The sequence below is a fragment of the Phacochoerus africanus genome, chromosome 7, assembly GCF_016906955.1.
Source record: "Phacochoerus africanus isolate WHEZ1 chromosome 7, ROS_Pafr_v1, whole genome shotgun sequence".
Taxonomy (NCBI): domain Eukaryota; kingdom Metazoa; phylum Chordata; class Mammalia; order Artiodactyla; family Suidae; genus Phacochoerus; species Phacochoerus africanus.
The window spans coordinates 27,715,541-27,732,914 of record NC_062550.1 but is presented as its reverse complement, the minus strand read 5'-3'; the positions used below and the strand labels follow the sequence as shown (position 1 = coordinate 27,732,914).

Here is a 17,374-nt window from a genome sequence, read left to right as displayed (position 1 = left end):
AATGCCTCGTACTAGTTTTGGTAACTCTCCTTTTTTTGTTAGGGATCTGAAGAACAATGAAATTTCCTGGACCATTGAGGACATGAATGGTGCCTTCTCTGGGCTTGACAAACTGAGACGGCTGTGAGTAGGATGTGCTTCATAATTTGCCACACTCTTTGACCTAAAGGTTTTGTCTTAATTGAAGTCAGTTCCACTCCCAAGTTGTCATCTTTAAAGAATTTTAAAATAGGTTCTTAATCTGGTTGCTACCCTTTGTCATTTTCCCAAATGACTGCTGTTATAGAGGATGTGTATTAATTAGATTTTCTTCCTTGGGTATAGTGGTTTTACTAAACACTTGGGTTAGAGCAACTGATTTTAGTATCTAGAGAAGAATTTTAAGTTGTTCTGAGGGCCTAGACTCTTGGGATTATTGTGTAAAAGTCAGTGGATTTAGGAAGTCCAGCATTTTGAAACTTCCAGTCTTGCACTTCCCTCCCAGGAATGTTTAAATGAAGTGATCCAGTGTCCAGTGATAATAGTGCAGTGGGTTCCAGGCAGTACAGGATCAAAACATGTTTCTGTTTAGCCCCAGAACGACCTTGCAGAGAACCAGAGTCTCTGTTTTAAGTGAGTGATTTTCAAATGGAGTTCCGTTTCATCTTAAACTTCTGTGGGTGATAAAGGATCCATGAGGGGGTGGGAGGGTAAGGAGAAAGTTGTCACTATTACCTGCTTTATTTATTAGCAGTCTGAGACATTTTACTTGGAATAAAGTTTCCACCTCTTTGATCAATCACTGCTTTAATTTAATCCTCAGAGTAACTTCTTGAATACCTGTTTTTGTTGGGTTCTCTGTTGAGTGGTTGGCAATTATACTGAACCATGTTAACTGAAATAGATCAGATGCACTTTTTAAAGGATATATTCTTTAACTGAAGAGAGTAGAATTACTCACAAATTTAAAAACAATTCTTTTTATGAGAATTGAACTCCAAAACAGTTTTTACTAACTGTTCCATTATAATTTTTTTTTTTTTAAAGAATACTCCAGGGAAACCGGATTCGATCCATTACCAAAAAAGCCTTCACTGGTTTGGATGCTTTAGAACATCTGTGAGTAGCAGGAGCTTAGTTACCTTAAACATCATCTGAGATGGTTATCTATTTATGGGTCATGAAAAAATAACACAAACTGGAATGTAATTTTGTTCTCACTACCATAGACAGATACACACATCTGTCTATCTTCTGTCTACCTACCTCCTTATTTGTTGATATCTTTATGGAGGTATATGCAGGTACATACTTCTTTTGTATTTAAGGACATTGCTATACATAATTATTGGGTTTTCTTTTTTTTCTTTTTTTTTTTTTTAAGTGCCACAGGTGTGGCATGTGGACGTTCCCAGGCTAGGAGTTGAATCAGAGCTACAGCAGCCAGTCCATGCCACAGCCACAACAATGCCAGATCTGAGCCACATCTGTGACCTACACCACAGCTCATGGCAATGCTGGATCCTTTAACCCACTGAGCGAGGCCAAGATTTGAACCGACATCCTCATGGATACTAGTTGGGTTCATTTCTGCTGAGCTACACTGGGAACTCTTAATTTTTTATTATAGTTGATTTATATTGTTCTGACAATTTCTGCTGTACAGCACTTTTAGTTATTTTTATCAAGCAGTGGTATGTGTAATTTTAAAAAAAAGAAGAAAAAAAAACAAACACAAAAACTCCCATTTATCATGCACCTACATTCCTTGAGAGTGACCAGAGAGTTTTAACACTACTTGAAGAACTTTTGCCTGTTGCTGCTGCTGCTATTTAATTATAAAACGTACAACCTGCTTTTCCTCCTTTACTCTTTTTCTCATTCTCTTTTGTTACTAACCTAGGAATTAGGAGCTGGCAGAAGCAGAACTCAGCCCAGGGCGGCCTCTGCTTTCACAGCAGCCCTTGCCTTCACAACCTGTGCCCCCAGTAACTCCTGGCACACATTTTTGAAATGAGTTAGGGATTAGAATATTTTCAGACATGAAGGGCACAAGCTAGCCAGCCTCGGTAGGAGTCAAACCCTGCCAGGAGCACAGAGCCAATCAGCTCCTGGTAATCATGGGTGCGTGCATATATGGACAATGGGAGTCTAAAGTAGTGTAAAGTGTGTCCACCCTGACTCTTAAGGAATACTTGTAACCAAAAGTTTTGTCTGTTAACCCGGACAAAGGAAGTTACAATGTAAATGCACACGTGGTTTGTACCATCATCAGTGCTGTGCATTTGGCTAGTATGTGTGGCCCACCCGCCATGCAGATGGTGTAGCAGTGCAGCTTGTAGCAGGCTGACTCTGCAGAGCATAATATGGAAGGGCAGGCCAGTATTGCTGGGCTTGCTGAAACAAATTATTTTCAAAGGGAAACTAGCCAAAAGGGTTTGCCATCTGACCCATTCCATTTCTGGGAAAGTGGAATTAGTGGATCAGTGCAGTATTAACCTCTGCTTCAGTTTCCTAAACCTTCTTTGACTCTCCCAGCCTCTTTCTCTGCCCGTGTTGCGGACCTTGATTCTGTCTTGTGTTGCCACTTTGTCTCATTCAGAATCCCTTTTGTCCACTCTGACTCCTGTAAAGGAAAACAGAGCAGTAATCACTGTGGAGAGGACGTTAATTCAGACTGCTTGTAAGAACTGGTTAAAAATAAATTCAGCCCAGAATATTCTTTGATTGTATAAATGTCCTGCCTGAAGTGGTTGTTGGTTGGTTGGTTTTAGCAAGTACCTCTTATCTGAACACCTTACTGTCTCCCCATTAGTGCATTATGTGTGGCAGAATAGGCTAGTGACTAAGAGCAGAGGTTTTGAAGTTGAAAATAATTGAGTTCAAATTTCACCTGCCCCTTTCATGCCAAGCCAAGGTGGTTATACCATCTTCGTTTGGGTTGCTGTCAGGAATAAATGTAAATCACTTAGAATCGTACATGTCATAGAAGGTGTTCTATACATGATGGTTTTTTAAAAGCATAATTACAAGGAATTTTATTTGTGTATTAGATACAGACTATTGCCTTTGGCATGGATTAGCAATGAGATCCTGCTGTGTAGCGCTGGGAGCTATGTCTAGTCAGTTATGATGGAGCAGGATAATGTGCAAAAATAGAATGTGTACATGTATGTGTAACTGGGTCACCATGCTGTACAGTAGGAAAAAAATGTATTGGGGAAATAACTATTAAAAATAAATAAATATGTAAATGAAAGTTACTAATGGTTACTAATTTGAATTATGAGGAATAAAATAAAACAACATGGCAGAACAGTTTAGGCCCTTCTAAGTCCAAAGATCCGTATGTGGTGATGTAAAGCCTTGCTCTCCATAGCAGAACCTACCTCTAAGGCACATATCCTTGTCCTTGAGTCCAGGCTTCCTGATTGCTTCTGGCATTTCAGCACATGGAGTTATTTTTGTGGTGAATGGGGTAGGCAGCGTGGGCCCAACCCTTGGTTGAAGGCACACGGTGGCCCTAATTCCCTCTAATGTATTTGATTTGATTGCTTTCAGAGACCTGAGTGACAATGCAATCATGTCATTACAAGGCAATGCTTTTGCACAAATGAAGAAACTTCAACAGCTGTAAGCTTTTCTCTTCCTTCCAAGAGTTGTGCATTAACATATGGGGGAACCCATCATGGGGTGGGTGGGTGATCCTGGACTGTGTGTCTATAGAAAGTGTCTGGCACATCCTACCCATTCCTTAATTTTTATTACCAGAAAGGAGGAAAAGTGAGTTACTTGTTCATTGTGTTGAAAAGAGGAATGTCTTTCTGTTGCAAATTTGTGATTTAAATGTGTGGGACCTAATTCAGTGCAGTGACTCCTCATAGTAACTGGTTTCCAGCACTAAGCTATTTGGGGTACGTCAGCCCTTCTATCTCCACAGGCCAGTAAGAGCAACACCAACAAAAAATGGTGCTAGTTCCACATCTTTCATTTTAAGATGGACTGTAGCATATTTATTCCATGGGATGTGTGTATTTGGTTTCCACACCCATTGCTTTGTTAATATTTACTTGAGTTTAGTTTACTTGTAGAAATCTGCATTTCATACAAAACAAATTGAATGTAATTACTCTCCTCAGGCACTTAAATACATCAAGCCTTTTGTGCGATTGCCAACTAAAATGGCTCCCACAGTGGGTGGCGGAAAACAACTTTCAGAGCTTCATAAATGCCAGTTGTGCCCATCCTCAGTTGCTGAAGGGAAGAAGTATTTTCGCTGTTAGCCCGGATGGCTTTGTGTGTGGTGAGTGGAATGATGGCCTTGGCCTCTAATTCATTTTTTTCTCCATTTGTCCAATTAATGGATTTGAATAAATGTATGTTCTCTTAACCAAGCTCTTATTTCTGCTGAGGTAGATGAGATGAGATGTAGTTTGCTGATGAGCACAATTTTACCAATGAAAAAAAGTTTTTCTACAGTTTCTTCCTCTTTGTGTTGGCATCAGGGTGGTTTGGTGGAAGGAGAAGGACATTGATTCTTGGGAAAACGTGAAGGATAGTCCTAGCCCTCTGCTTCACTTACATTCCTGAAATCTCACTCCTTGCATCCTTGAAATGGGGATTCTGGGGATTGCTGAGGGGCCCTCCTGAGCTCAGTAAAGAGACTGACTTAAATCTTTGCAGATGCTATCTGTGTGGAATAGAAAGAGGCAATTATTAGCTAGTGATGTATAGGCTGCTAAAAGCTTTACTTTTGGTGGGTAAAATATTGCAAGTAACCAAGTAACAGAAAGTTTGAGTTTATCATAAATAAATTTAAGTTCCTTTGTTTTAAGCTTCTAAGCACCTCAGCGTTTGAAATCTGCTTCCCCATCTTCAGAAGGCTGTTTAGCAAATCTGTATCAAAAACCCAAGTTTGGAATTCCTGAAGTGGCTCAGTGGGTAACGAACCTGACTAGCATCCATGAGGACGCGGGTTCGATCCCTGGCCTCACTCAGTGGGTTAAGGATCTGGCGTTGGTGTGAGCTGTGGTATAGGTCACAGACGTGGCTCAGATCCCGAGTTTCTGCGGCTCTGGCGTAGGCTGGCGGCTACAGCTCCGATTAGGCCCCTAGCGTGGGAACCTCCATATGCTGCCAATGCAGCCCAAAAAGACAAAAAAAAAAATCACCCAAATTTTTGTCTGTCTGGTGCAATCTTACTACACAACACACTGCTGTTTACTATTCGCTGCCTTGGAGACTTTTGTAAAAATAAATGTGCAGTGTGTGTACAGAACGTGAAATCAAAATTTGCTTGAGCATGTGTGTTAAGATACTACAGAACGTAATTTTACATTGGCCTTTAAAAATTTATTCAAAACTCCTTTGCCTTCAATTGTTTAGTTAAGTACAAGAAAAACATTTTTTTTTAAGTTACAGCATTAAATGGTGCCAACAGTTTCTGGAAATAAAACATCTGATGTAGCTTTTGGATCTAAATAAGCATTTGGCATTCATCTGTCAGGGCCTGAGCTGTTCCTTTTCCATGGTTTTTACTTTTCAGTTCTCTAGTCTTGACGTATGAACTCTCTATTATTTTGAGACATATATATATATGCCTCAAAATAGGATATATATAGTATCCATGGATTTTTCACTCCTCCATTGTGAATCTGAACATTGATTTACCAGATGAGAATTTCAGAATAATCATATAGAAAAAGAAACTGTCCTGATTACCATGTGCAGGCATGGAATTGGAAATTTACCCCATTCATACATGTGTGCGTGCACACATACACACACACGCACACTCATACACACCACACAGTTATTTTTTCAGAGCACCCAAATGATGCATCTTGGTTGATTGAAGATGCTTCCTTCTGGGTTTAGACCATCTTTGAGAAACTCAAGTTCAAAAAGGTAACTTTTCTAAAAAGTAACAGAACTAAAAATAACTGTTTGGAATGAAAGAGTTGCCTAGCTCTAATTATAATGTAGCTCTGACAGTGGAGCACAGCAGCCTGATGGATTGTCCACTCTGAACCTCAGGCTGGAGCCAAGGGCTCACACTGAGCTTGAGAGATGCTTTTTCTTTCGCTATAGGATTTTTTTTTTTTTCCTGCTTGACCTACAAATTACTGCTCTTTAATAAGAGTTGTGGTTGTGGTAAATGGGGTATTAATTGCCGGCTTTAGGGATATTGATTATCATTATTAGTGTTTGATTTCTTAATTTTTCTGCTTCTTATTTCTGGAGGACATGGGGGAAAATGCAGTTCCTGATAGTAGCATTTAAAGATGATCCATGAACCTGGAGGTGTCTTTACTGATTTCTTCTTGTATTTATGTTGTTTTTTTTTTTAAAAAAAAAAAAGGACGAGGGGTCCAGAGTAAACTGTATTTCAAAATATCAGTCTCCTCTCCTTTACTTTTTATTTGATATGTTTTAGTGTATTACTCAAGAACTATGAAAGAAAAAAATGTGCTATACACCATAATTGTATAGTGATGAATACATAGGTCTTAGTCTCTATTTGAAATGCATGAAATACTTTATAAACTCTGTCCCAGGCTGTCATTTCAACACCGGGCCTGCTAGTCCATCTGTGAAACATACACAAAGGGTAAAACCTAAGCCACTGTTTGTTTTGAGTTTCTTGGTGTTCAAATCAGAGTCGCATTTGGACTCTCGAGCTTTAAAGCTGTTTTGTTTCCTCCTCTCCATTTTGAACAGATGATTTTCCTAAACCCCAGATCACGGTTCAGCCAGAAACACAGTCGGCAATAAAAGGTTCCAATTTGAGTTTTATCTGCTCGGCTGCCAGCAGCAGCGATTCCCCGATGACTTTTGCTTGGAAAAAAGACAATGAACTACTGCATGATGCCGAAATGGAAAATTATGCACACCTCCGGGCCCAGGGGGGCGAGGTGATGGAGTACACCACCATTCTTCGGCTCCGCAATGTGGAATTTGCCAGTGAAGGGAAATACCAGTGTGTCATCTCCAATCACTTTGGCTCCTCCTACTCTGTCAAAGCCAAGCTCACAGTAAATAGTAAGTGATCTGACTCTCCCTTTTGCATTTACAGACACCTTTCAGAACAGAAAGTACCTGGTTTCCTCTCTTCCCCTTACTCCTAACCCTGTCCTCTGCTCTCACAGTTCCTCACCCTTCCTTTCCCTTCCGCTCCCTCGGCCACATCGAGACCCTCGGTTATTTGTATCGAAGCAAGCAGTTACTGTCTGGAAGACCCCATACGCAGCAGGGTGGGTAACTTGGATGGACCAGACGCTTTTTTGGCTCTTGGAGAGTTCACCGTGTACTCGTCTGATGTTGGAGGCCATGAAGTGTAGACTTAAAGGAGGCTACCCTTTTTTTATTTAATTGACATGTAGTTGAATTACAATGTTATGTTAGCCTCAGGTGTACAGCACAGTGATTCAGTTAGATGTCTGTTTCTTCAGATTATTTTCCATTATTGGTTATTATTACATGATACTGAATGTAGTTGCCTGTGTTATACAGTAAATCTTTGTTGCTTATTTGTTCTACACATAGTAATTTGTATCTCTTAATCCCATACTCCTCCTTTACCTCCTCCTTCCCCTTTTCCCTTTAGTAACCATAAGTTTGTTTTCTGTGTCTGTGTTTGTTTAGTATATATAGAGTCATTGATACTATTTTTTTACATCCCACATATCAGTGATATAATGTTTGTCTTTCTCTGACTTTCTTCACTTAGTATGATATTCTCTAGGTCTGCCCATGTTGCTGCAAATGGCAATATTTCATTGTTTTTTTATGGCTAAGTAATCCTCCATTTTATATGTGTACTACATCTTCTTTATCCATCTGTCAGTGGACATTTAGTTTGTTTCACATCTTGGCTGGGGGTACGTATCTTTTCAAGTTAGAGTTTTCATCTTTTCTGGATATATGCCCCAGGAGTGGAATTGCTGGGTCATATAGTAGCTCTCTTTTTAGTTTTAAAAGTTAATTCCATACTATTTTCCATAGTGGCTGCACCAATTTACATTCTCACCAACAAAAAGCACACCACCTTTTAACTCAGAGATGTAGGTTTGAATCTTGCCCCACTCCTGCTTACAGCTGCGGGACTCTCAGCAAGTTATTTAACTGCTCTGTGCCCCCATTTCCACATCTTTCAATTAGGAATAATATATCTACCTTACAGAGGTATGATAATTGTTAAGTAATCTGTGTAAAGGACTTAGCAGAATGCCTGAAATAGAATAAGTGCTCAGTAAATACAGTAAGTGTTAATTCTGCTCATGAAAGTATCTCATCCCCTGCTTTGTGTTGGCAGATAGACAGTTTTACAGATTATCATTTAATTGTTGTATCTTCCATGGTAAGATATGATTCATTAATGCATTCGTTCAGCAAATGATTGCAGAGGGCTGACACATAGAACAAAAAATTGTAGAACAAAACACATATGTAAGGTCATAGAATGTTAGAGCCAGGAGGGACTTAAAAAAAAAAAAAGATGGAGTGGCCAGGGTACAGAGAGATTAATAATTTGCCTAAGGTGGCACAGATAGTTATCGAGGAATCTAAAAAGTGACTGGAAGATAGCAGAAAGACAACGAGTCTGAAGATCGGGTTACCTATTTCATCCTGACTCCATCATTTCTGTACCTGTGTAACCTTGATGGAGCACCTAAATCGCTCTGTCTCAGCTTGCAGTTGGAAATAACCTCGGCCTTACTATGTCAGGGACATTTATGAGTATCAAAAGAAAGGAGGGGGGTTCCTGCTGTAGCTCAGCAGGAGTAGTAGTATCCATGAGGAGACTAAGTATCCATGAGCAGACGGGTTCGATCCTTGGCCTCGCTCAGTGGGTTAAGGATCTGGCATTGCCTCAAGCTGTGGTGTAGGTTGCAGACACAGCTCGTATCCCATGTTGCTGTGGCTGTGGTGTAGGCTGGCAGCTGCAGCTCCGAGTTAACCCCTAGCCTAGGAGCTTCCATGTGCCACAGGTGCAGTCCTAAAAAAGCGGGGAGGGATGAAAATGAACCTCTGAAACTCCAGAACGCTAATGCCCACATTGTGTTTCTGATTCAGTGCTTCCTTCCTTCACCAAGACCCCCATGGACCTCACCATCCGCGCTGGGGCCATGGCTCGCTTGGAGTGCGCTGCCCTGGGGCACCCAGCCCCGCAGATAGCCTGGCAAAAGGATGGGGGCACAGACTTCCCGGCTGCGAGGGAGAGACGCATGCATGTTATGCCTGAGGATGACGTGTTCTTCATCGTGGATGTGAAGATAGAGGACATCGGAGTCTATAGCTGCACAGCTCAAAACAGTGCAGGAAGCATTTCTGCAAACGCAACCCTGACCGTTCTCGGTAAGTGGATCTTTTCAGATTCTGTGATACATGCTCGTCTTAAAGATAGCAGCTCACCCCAGCCTAAGAAGTGTCAGAAGTTGTGGGGGGCAGAGATGACTCATAGGACACTGCCCTTTCCTGGAGGGGACGGTGGCTTCTTGGAAGCTTTCAAGTCAGGAACGTCTTACATTTTCAGGTCTGTGGCCATTGAGATGAAGCTGCATCCTCCCTCTGAAGGCAGGGGGAGAATAAATGCTTGATGCTTCCCCTTTTTGCAGGACTCACCTTCCTCTACTCTCCATCATGCATATATACATACAATCTAAAGAATATAAGAAATATATGAACTGATTGAGAGGGACCAAAACTCTTTTCTCAGCAGCCCACACCCCTCTGGAAAGCAGTTTGTCTTTTATCATTTACCTACACAGATGCTTTTTTAAAAATGTGAGCATGTTAATCTTATGTGTATCTTTGAAAAAGTAAATCAGAGAAACCTATGGACACCAAAAAATAAATTATTTTCAGAATTTTAATGTAGGCCAGGACATCGTAGCTCTTGAAAGTTTCTCTGTAAAAATTTAAACATTCTGGGTTTTTTCATCCGTTGACACACCCTATGCTTGAAATTATTTTTATACATTTTCTGTTTCTAAAAAAATGCCTAAAATGTTTTGCTTTGTCCCACTTCCACCATTCCCCAACCTTGCCAAGAATGAGGGCGACCAAGAGAAAGGAATTAGTAAATATTAGCCCGAAGTGGTATTATAAGTAAATGACAGGCAAGTGATGAAATGAAATTCCAGATGTTGTACACATTTAGGGTTTTAAAGAGGCATGCACGGGAAGTTTGGGAGATGACACGTTCACCTCCACTTTGAAAATATTTCAGCACAAGGACTTATGCTGCGCAAACCCTAATTTCACATCCAGCTTAAAAACCTAACTTGTCATTTCAGAGACGCCATCATTTTTGCGGCCCCTGTTAGATCGGACGGTAACCAAGGGGGAAACGGCCGTCCTGCAGTGCATCGCAGGAGGGAGCCCTCCTCCCAGGTTGAACTGGACCAAGGATGACAGCCCTTTGGTGGTCACTGAAAGGCACTTTTTTGCAGCAGGCAACCAGCTGCTCATCATTGTGGACTCTGACGTCAGCGATGCTGGGAAGTACACGTGTGAAATGTCTAATACTCTGGGCACGGAGAGAGGCCACGTGCGCCTCAGCGTGATCCCCACCCCCACCTGTGACTCCCCGCAGATGACCGCCTCATCCCTGGATGACGACGGGTGGGCCACCGTGGGTATCGTGATCATAGCGGTGGTTTGCTGTGTGGTGGGCACGTCGCTTGTGTGGGTGGTCATCATATACCACACACGGCGGAGGAATGAGGATTGCAGCATCACCAACACAGGTGTGTAAACAGACGCTTGGCACGGGGCACGGGAGCCTGTGTGTGCTCGTGGTCCCACCGGGATTTCCTCTTGGGGTGTGTGTCTCTCATCGGAGGCCGTGTCGCAGAGGTGACTCATGCTGCAGAACTACAGTTCGTTAAAAATAACACCCCGGCCCAAAATAGAGTTGATGGTTAAAGATGAGTGAGTGCTTTTTGTTAAAAGTTCATCAGAATATCCTGCTGGCTGTGCAAGATGGTCCAAATCACAGCATAAACCAGTTTGACTCCTTCGCAAGGTGGCAACAGAGGACCAGGGCCAGCCCTTCAGGAGTGAGGTGTACGCTCTGCTGTCATTTTTCATTTTGTCATGCATGAGCACTTGTGCATGATTGTGTGCAGACATCTAAGGTAGAGCCTGGTTAGTGGTGGGGAAGGGGCTTAGACTTATATACACAAACTCCTATATTGATAAATATTGTTGGGAATATGGCAGGAATCAAGCTTAATTCATGACCTTAGATACTGTCTCATGAAAATGACAAAGCCTTTTTTTATTTTTTTAACTATAGTTGATTTATAATGTTCTGTCCATTTCTGCTGTACAGCAGAGTGACCCAGTTATACATATATATACATTCTTTTTAAATCATGGACATGGAGAACAGACTTGTGGTTGCCAAGAGGGAGGGGGAGGGAGTGGGAAGGACTGGGAGTTTGGGATTAATAGATACAAACTGTTGCCTTTGGAATAGATAAGCAATGGGATCCTGCTGTATAGCACTGGGAACTATGTCTGGTCACTTGTGATGGAGCATGATAATGTGAGAAAAAAGGATGTATACATGTATGTGTGACTGGTCACCTTGCGGGGCAGTAGAAAATTGACAGAATGCTGTAAATCAGCTTCAATGGAAAAAATAAAAATTATTATACATTCTTTTTCTCACATTATCCTCCATTATGTTCCATCACAAGTGATCAGATAGAGTTCCTTGGGCAGTACAGCAGGATCTCATTGCTTGTCACTCCAGATGCAATAGTTTGCATCTATCAACCCCAACTCCCAGGCCCTCCTACTCCTTCCCCCTCGGCAACCACAAGTCTGTTCTCCAAGTCTGTGAGTTTGTGGCTTCTCTGTAGAGAGGTTCATTTGTGCCATATATTAGATATACTTTGTCAACATTTATTGTTTTTGAAATTTGAGGAGCAGGGCATCCCACAGGCCACCAAGTAGACACTCAGCTCAGGCACCTCGGCAGCAGAGGTCTAATTTGCCTTAACATCAGTACTACACAATCAGGATGGTCTTAGTAGATTGATTTGATTTGAACAGAAAACAGAACAGGAGCTACTCTTTGCAGGGAAGCCTGTGTAGCATAGATGATCATAATGGTTAATCGAATGCTGTTGTTTGATTATAGATGAGACCAACTTGCCGGCTGATATCCCTAGTTATCTGTCATCTCAGGGAACATTAGCTGACAGACAGGATGGGTATGTCTCCTCCGAAAGTGGAAGCCACCACCAATTCGTCACTTCTTCAGGAGGCGGATTTTTCTTACCACAGCACGACAGTAACGGTACGTGTTGAAAATGAACATGGGCTTACTATAGTTGTTGTAAAGTAACCCAATGGACAGTTCAAATATAATATTAATTTTCACAAGAAATTGATACACTCATATATTTAGGACCTGGCCCAAGATCACTAGCAAAGCTGAAATTAAATACTTTTATGCCCTCCTCTTAAATACTAGAAAAATCTTTGTTTCTAGCAATAAAAGACGACCAGTAGGTTAAGTGAAATTTAGTTCCTCCATGCAACGTAATATTTCTCTTACGTTGTAAATGTTCTTTGGCCCTGGATGTTCTTACTGAAGTGACATCACCTGGTTTCATGCATGGTCTTAAAAATCCAGTGATTTAAAATCATTCTATTAAAGACATCTCATTCTGACTCTTGCTTTAAGAACTGTATAGTTTAAAGAATAATAATGGAGGCAGCATAATGCAAGAGCATCTGCTTCGTTCCAGACCCACTTCTGACACTTATTCCCTGTGTATCCTTGAGCAGTTGCAATCCTTCCCTATTAGATTTTTGTGAACATTAAATAAAATAGTAATGGAAAACCACATGGTGCTTGGCACATATTAAGGCCTCAGTAAGTAGAAGCTATGGACGTTATTTTCAAACACTTTACCATCTTTTCCCACAAGCATTGATTGAGTATCTGCTCTGTGGTAGACTCCACAGTTGGGAGGGAAGAGTATTTGTTTTCAGTTTCACAGTTTAGTCAGTAGTGAGACCAAAAAATTGAACAAACAATCACAAAGTGCTTGGCAGGGCAGTGGGAGGGCATGTAGAGATGGAAGATGGAAACATAAAGCTGTTGTTCTGGTTGCACTCATTTGATTGCAAAGAGCAGAGGCCCAGGCTTGTTCCCGTGGAGCAGGGTTTATGGAAAAGACATTTACACAAGTCTAAAGCAAGAGAATTGGCGCACAAGGGTGGCAGGTCACCTGGGCCCTGGGGCTGGAGACTGATCGGCTTTCAGAGCATCCCTAGAGGCTGCTGCATTACTGAGTCATGTTTGCTTCTCGCCAAGAACAGCACCCACCCTCTGACCGCCCAGCTCCTGCTGCCCAGGCACACAGCCCATCGTGGCATCTCTAACCATCATGCTGTCTCTTGTTTTTTTTTTACCTGATTTGTCCACTACTAACAACATAGCATTTTTTGGTTGTTTAGCACAGATACAATAGGATTTTTTTTTTCCCCAGCTCATCTTTGAGCCAGGCATTAAGAGGAAATGGGTTAAGTGCCAGTCCTTCATCCTGGTCATCAGTGACTTTCTGGAAGATGCAGGCAGTACTGGTGGCAGCATGGGGTCCAGACCATAGCAGTTTTGGCCTTGGTATCTGTACACAGATCAGTTTCTCTTGACAACCAGGTGGGGCCAGCAACTAGGTTAACACATCCAATACAACAGTTAATCAAGTCCTCTCTTAGTAAGATACAGCAAATTTACCCAATTACTAATCCATAGCCTCAATAAATTTTGTAAAAAAAACTTTACCATAAATTTCTGCCATAATTTTCTTTTGTGTGATGTTCTTTCTCAATTTTTCATCTATAAATATGAAAAATGTCAAAAGTACGGAAATGCTGAATGGTACTTGAACAAAAATTGCTTCAGTGACCAAAATGTGTGTTTTACAGGGACATGCCACATTGACAACAGCAGTGAAGCCGACGTGGAAGCTGTCACAGACCCATTCCTCTGTCCCTTTTTGGGACCCTCAGGCCCTGTGTATTTGAAGGGGAGTGTGTACAGCTCAGATCCTTTTGAAGCCTGTCATTCAGGTATGTGGTTTTCTTTTCTAAGTTTTGTTTTCTGGAGAGACTTCTTGAAGCACTAACTCCTATCTCCCAATATTATCCCCAAATTTAAAAGGTTGTGGTCCTGACCCAAGAACAGCTTTAATGGACCACTATGAGCCCAGTTTGGTCAAGAAAAAGGAGTGCTGCCCCTGTCCTCATCCTGCAGAAGAGTCCTGCGAGCAGCGTGTCAGTGATACAGGATGGCCTGCCCATCAGAGGAAGGTACTCAGCTCTTCTCACTCGCAACACGAAGGCCCCGGAATGAACGGCTCATGTCTGAACAAGTCTCCTGCAGATTTCTGTCCAAGTCCAGAAGCAGCATCAGTTACTTTGAGTAATTCTTTCATGGGTAAGTTTATTAAATGATTAGATACTTTGACTCAGGACCCACATTCCAAGTTGCATGGGGCAGAGCCATGAGAGCTTTGAACGCCAGACTGGGCTCAAAAAGGTTTGGGGATTTTTTTTTCTTTAAACGACTCTGTCTTGACATCCTATTAGTTACTGTACTTGTTTCTAAAAGCAAAGGCATACATGGGGATTTTACTTGATTATGTTTTTAATCCGGCGCTAAACCTTAGGAACTTTCTGGGCAACTCTGTGTGTGGCATCATCTAGAAGACAAGAGTTTTGGAAGTGACTTAGGAACCTGGTTTGTCAGCCATGTGGAAAAAGTGGTTTGGGGCTACAACAGCCTTTGGGGTGGAGCTGAGTGCGAGCATGACTGTGGTTTGGGATGTCTGGTGGCTTATAACTAAACCCGCAGTCGAAGGGAAGACGGCGTCCTACCTGGCCATGGCTGCTGTCAGCCGAGCTGGACGGCCTCGTGCGCAGGAGGCTCTCAGAACCTCAAAGCCTGCAGTGGTGGAGGTAGACACTGGCTGGCACCAGGGTTCGTTTGTGGATTTTTCAGTCCAATGCATGGGGACGATGGGATGGAAGAACTGAGATCATCTTTTTGCTGCATGGAAATACAGAAAAATGAACCACAACCCGTCTGGGTTTTTTTTTTTTTTTTTTTTAATAGAATTTTTAACTATTTTACCCAGCTTTTAAGAAATTTCATGTTTTATCATGGTATCATTATTTATATTCCTTTTTGCGAAAAAAATGAAAGTAGTATCTCTTACATGACTGAGTCTGTGGAATACTAAGTTGCTACAAAGGAAGGACAGGCAAGACCTAAGGATTATTAGGAAAGACGCTTCCTGTACTCCAGCACAGTTTACTTGTACATTACCTTCCCAGTGGCCTTTGTGGAGAATCGTGGGCTCTCCATAAAGCTAGGATGTGGGAGAACTTCTGTTAGGAAACTTCTTTTTTTTTTTTTTGCCTTTTCTCAGGCTGCACCTGCAGCATATGGAGGTTCCCAGGCTAGGGGTCTAATTGGAGCTGTAGCCACTGGCCTGTGGGATCTGAGCCGTGTCTGCAACCTACACCACAGCTCACGGCAACACCAGATCCTTACTTAACCCACTGAGCGAGGCCAGGGATCGAACCCGAAACCTCATGGTTCCTAGTCAGATTCTTTATCCACTGAGCCACGACAGGAACTCCAGGGAACTTCATTGCTCGTGATTAATGTTACCGTAGGTCCTGAGACGTAAAGATTGGATGCTTGTATTCAGTGGATACATGTGTAGGAGGGTGCAGTTACCCTCAGCTCCATTCTGTGAAGTCTCTCTTGCCATAGCACAGATATACACACAAACCCTGTAATTTGTATGGACCTAGAAAGTCCAGGGGGTGTTCAGATTCACAGGGTGAAATATTCCTTCGTTTGAATGCATTTTGTTGACTGCTACAAAGGACCCATGTGCTCAAGGGTTTCTTTCTTTCAGGGACGTTTGGAAAGCCTCTGAGGAGACCTCACCTGGATGCCTTTTCAAGCTCTGGACAGGCATCGGATTGTCAGCCCAGAGCCTTTCACTTGAAAGCACGTTCTTCTCCGAACTTGGACTGTGAGTCAGAGGAAGATGGGAAAGAAAGGACAGATTTTCAGCAAGAAAATCACACATGTACCTATAAACAGAGCTTAGAAAACCACAGGACTTCAAATTTTCAGTCTTATGACTTGGACACATAAAATGGGATGGGACCAAGGAAGAATTCTAACATACTACCTCAAGTGGACTTTTATTTAAAAGAGAGAGAATCCTATGTTTTTAAATGGAGCTATGAATTTTAAAAGGATACAACGTCTTATTTATACAGATGGACCAAAATTACAAAAACTTATAAAAATTTTATACTGGGAGTAACTTTCATATAAGAATGCCTTTTTAAACTATTTTACTATTTTATACTTGGCTTTATGCAAAAAAAATATCTTATGTAAATTAATGGTATAAATCCATGACTATTTTATGTATTTTTATAATGCCAGATGTCTTTTTATTGAAAATGAGTACTAAAGCATTTTAAACAATAACTGTCTTGTACATTTTTTGAATAGAGGTCACCGCATTTTATTTTGCACATTACATTTAATAAAGTGTGTCATTTTGATCCCAAGCCCCATCTATACGCTAACGATTTTTATTGTTTTCAACACATTTTAGGCTCAATTATTTTATATTAGCATGTCTCACATTGGTGAAAACTATATTCAGCACATTAAAATATGAGCAAAATATGATTCTGCGTACCTCCCAGGGTTGTTGTAATATAGATTCAAATCAGATTAGTGTTTGTGAAAGCACACTGTAAATGAGAGGGAGCTACAACAATTTGAGGTGCATTCATTTATTTCTAATTCTACCAAGAAAAAGATGTTGTAGTCCGGTGTAATATAGTACAGCCACCATTGTTTAAATCACTGCTTAGGCCATGTTTCCTTAATTATAATAATGTTTTATGTGGCCCAATGCTTTGTGCTCTTCCAAAGTTTCACATCCACCATCCTTTTAATTGTAACGAGAGTGGTTTAGTGCACATTTCTGTAGTTAAATGTCTATAGCAGATGTGGGGTTTCATCCACTGTTCCAGGTTATAATGGGACGCTGGTGGAATTCTTTGCTGTTCTTAGTGATTTCCTGCTGGATGTGCAATTTTTACAGAATAGGTACTATTAAACTCTTCTGTAGCATTCTTTAAGAATTAAAATATTTTCCTAATTTGGTCATCACAGCCCTACTTGTTAAAAACTGAGTATCAAATCTCTTAAATGTGCACAATTTAAAATACTTGTTTTAGGGAGTTCCCATCTTGGCTCAGTGGAAATGTCTGACTGGTATCCGTGAGGATCCCTGGCCTCGCTCAGTGGGTTAAGAATCCAGTG

At 41.4% G+C, this 17,374-nt stretch overlaps 1 protein-coding gene across 3 annotated transcripts in view; it reads left to right on the top strand.

Moving 5' to 3' along the window:
- The window catches only part of LRIG3 (leucine rich repeats and immunoglobulin like domains 3), a 50,969-nt gene extending 34,367 nt beyond the window's left edge, over positions 1-16,602 (top strand). For 2 of the 3 annotated variants that reach the window (XM_047787087.1, XM_047787089.1), the window contains 11 exons: positions 43-123; positions 1,027-1,098; positions 3,541-3,612; positions 4,119-4,282; positions 6,700-7,020; positions 9,055-9,336; positions 10,278-10,730; positions 12,134-12,292; positions 13,933-14,076; positions 14,168-14,443; positions 15,936-16,602. In XM_047787087.1, coding sequence (XP_047643043.1) covers positions 43-123; positions 1,027-1,098; positions 3,541-3,612; positions 4,119-4,282; positions 6,700-7,020; positions 9,055-9,336; positions 10,278-10,730; positions 12,134-12,292; positions 13,933-14,076; positions 14,168-14,443; positions 15,936-16,180 — 2,269 coding nt within the window. In that variant the 3' untranslated portion in view covers positions 16,181-16,602. The remainder of the gene's footprint in view (positions 1-42; positions 124-1,026; positions 1,099-3,540; positions 3,613-4,118; positions 4,283-6,699; positions 7,021-9,054; positions 9,337-10,277; positions 10,731-12,133; positions 12,293-13,932; positions 14,077-14,167; positions 14,444-15,935) is intronic. The other variant, XM_047787088.1, reaches the window with a different exon arrangement.
- Positions 16,603-17,374: the final 772 nt, after the last annotated feature.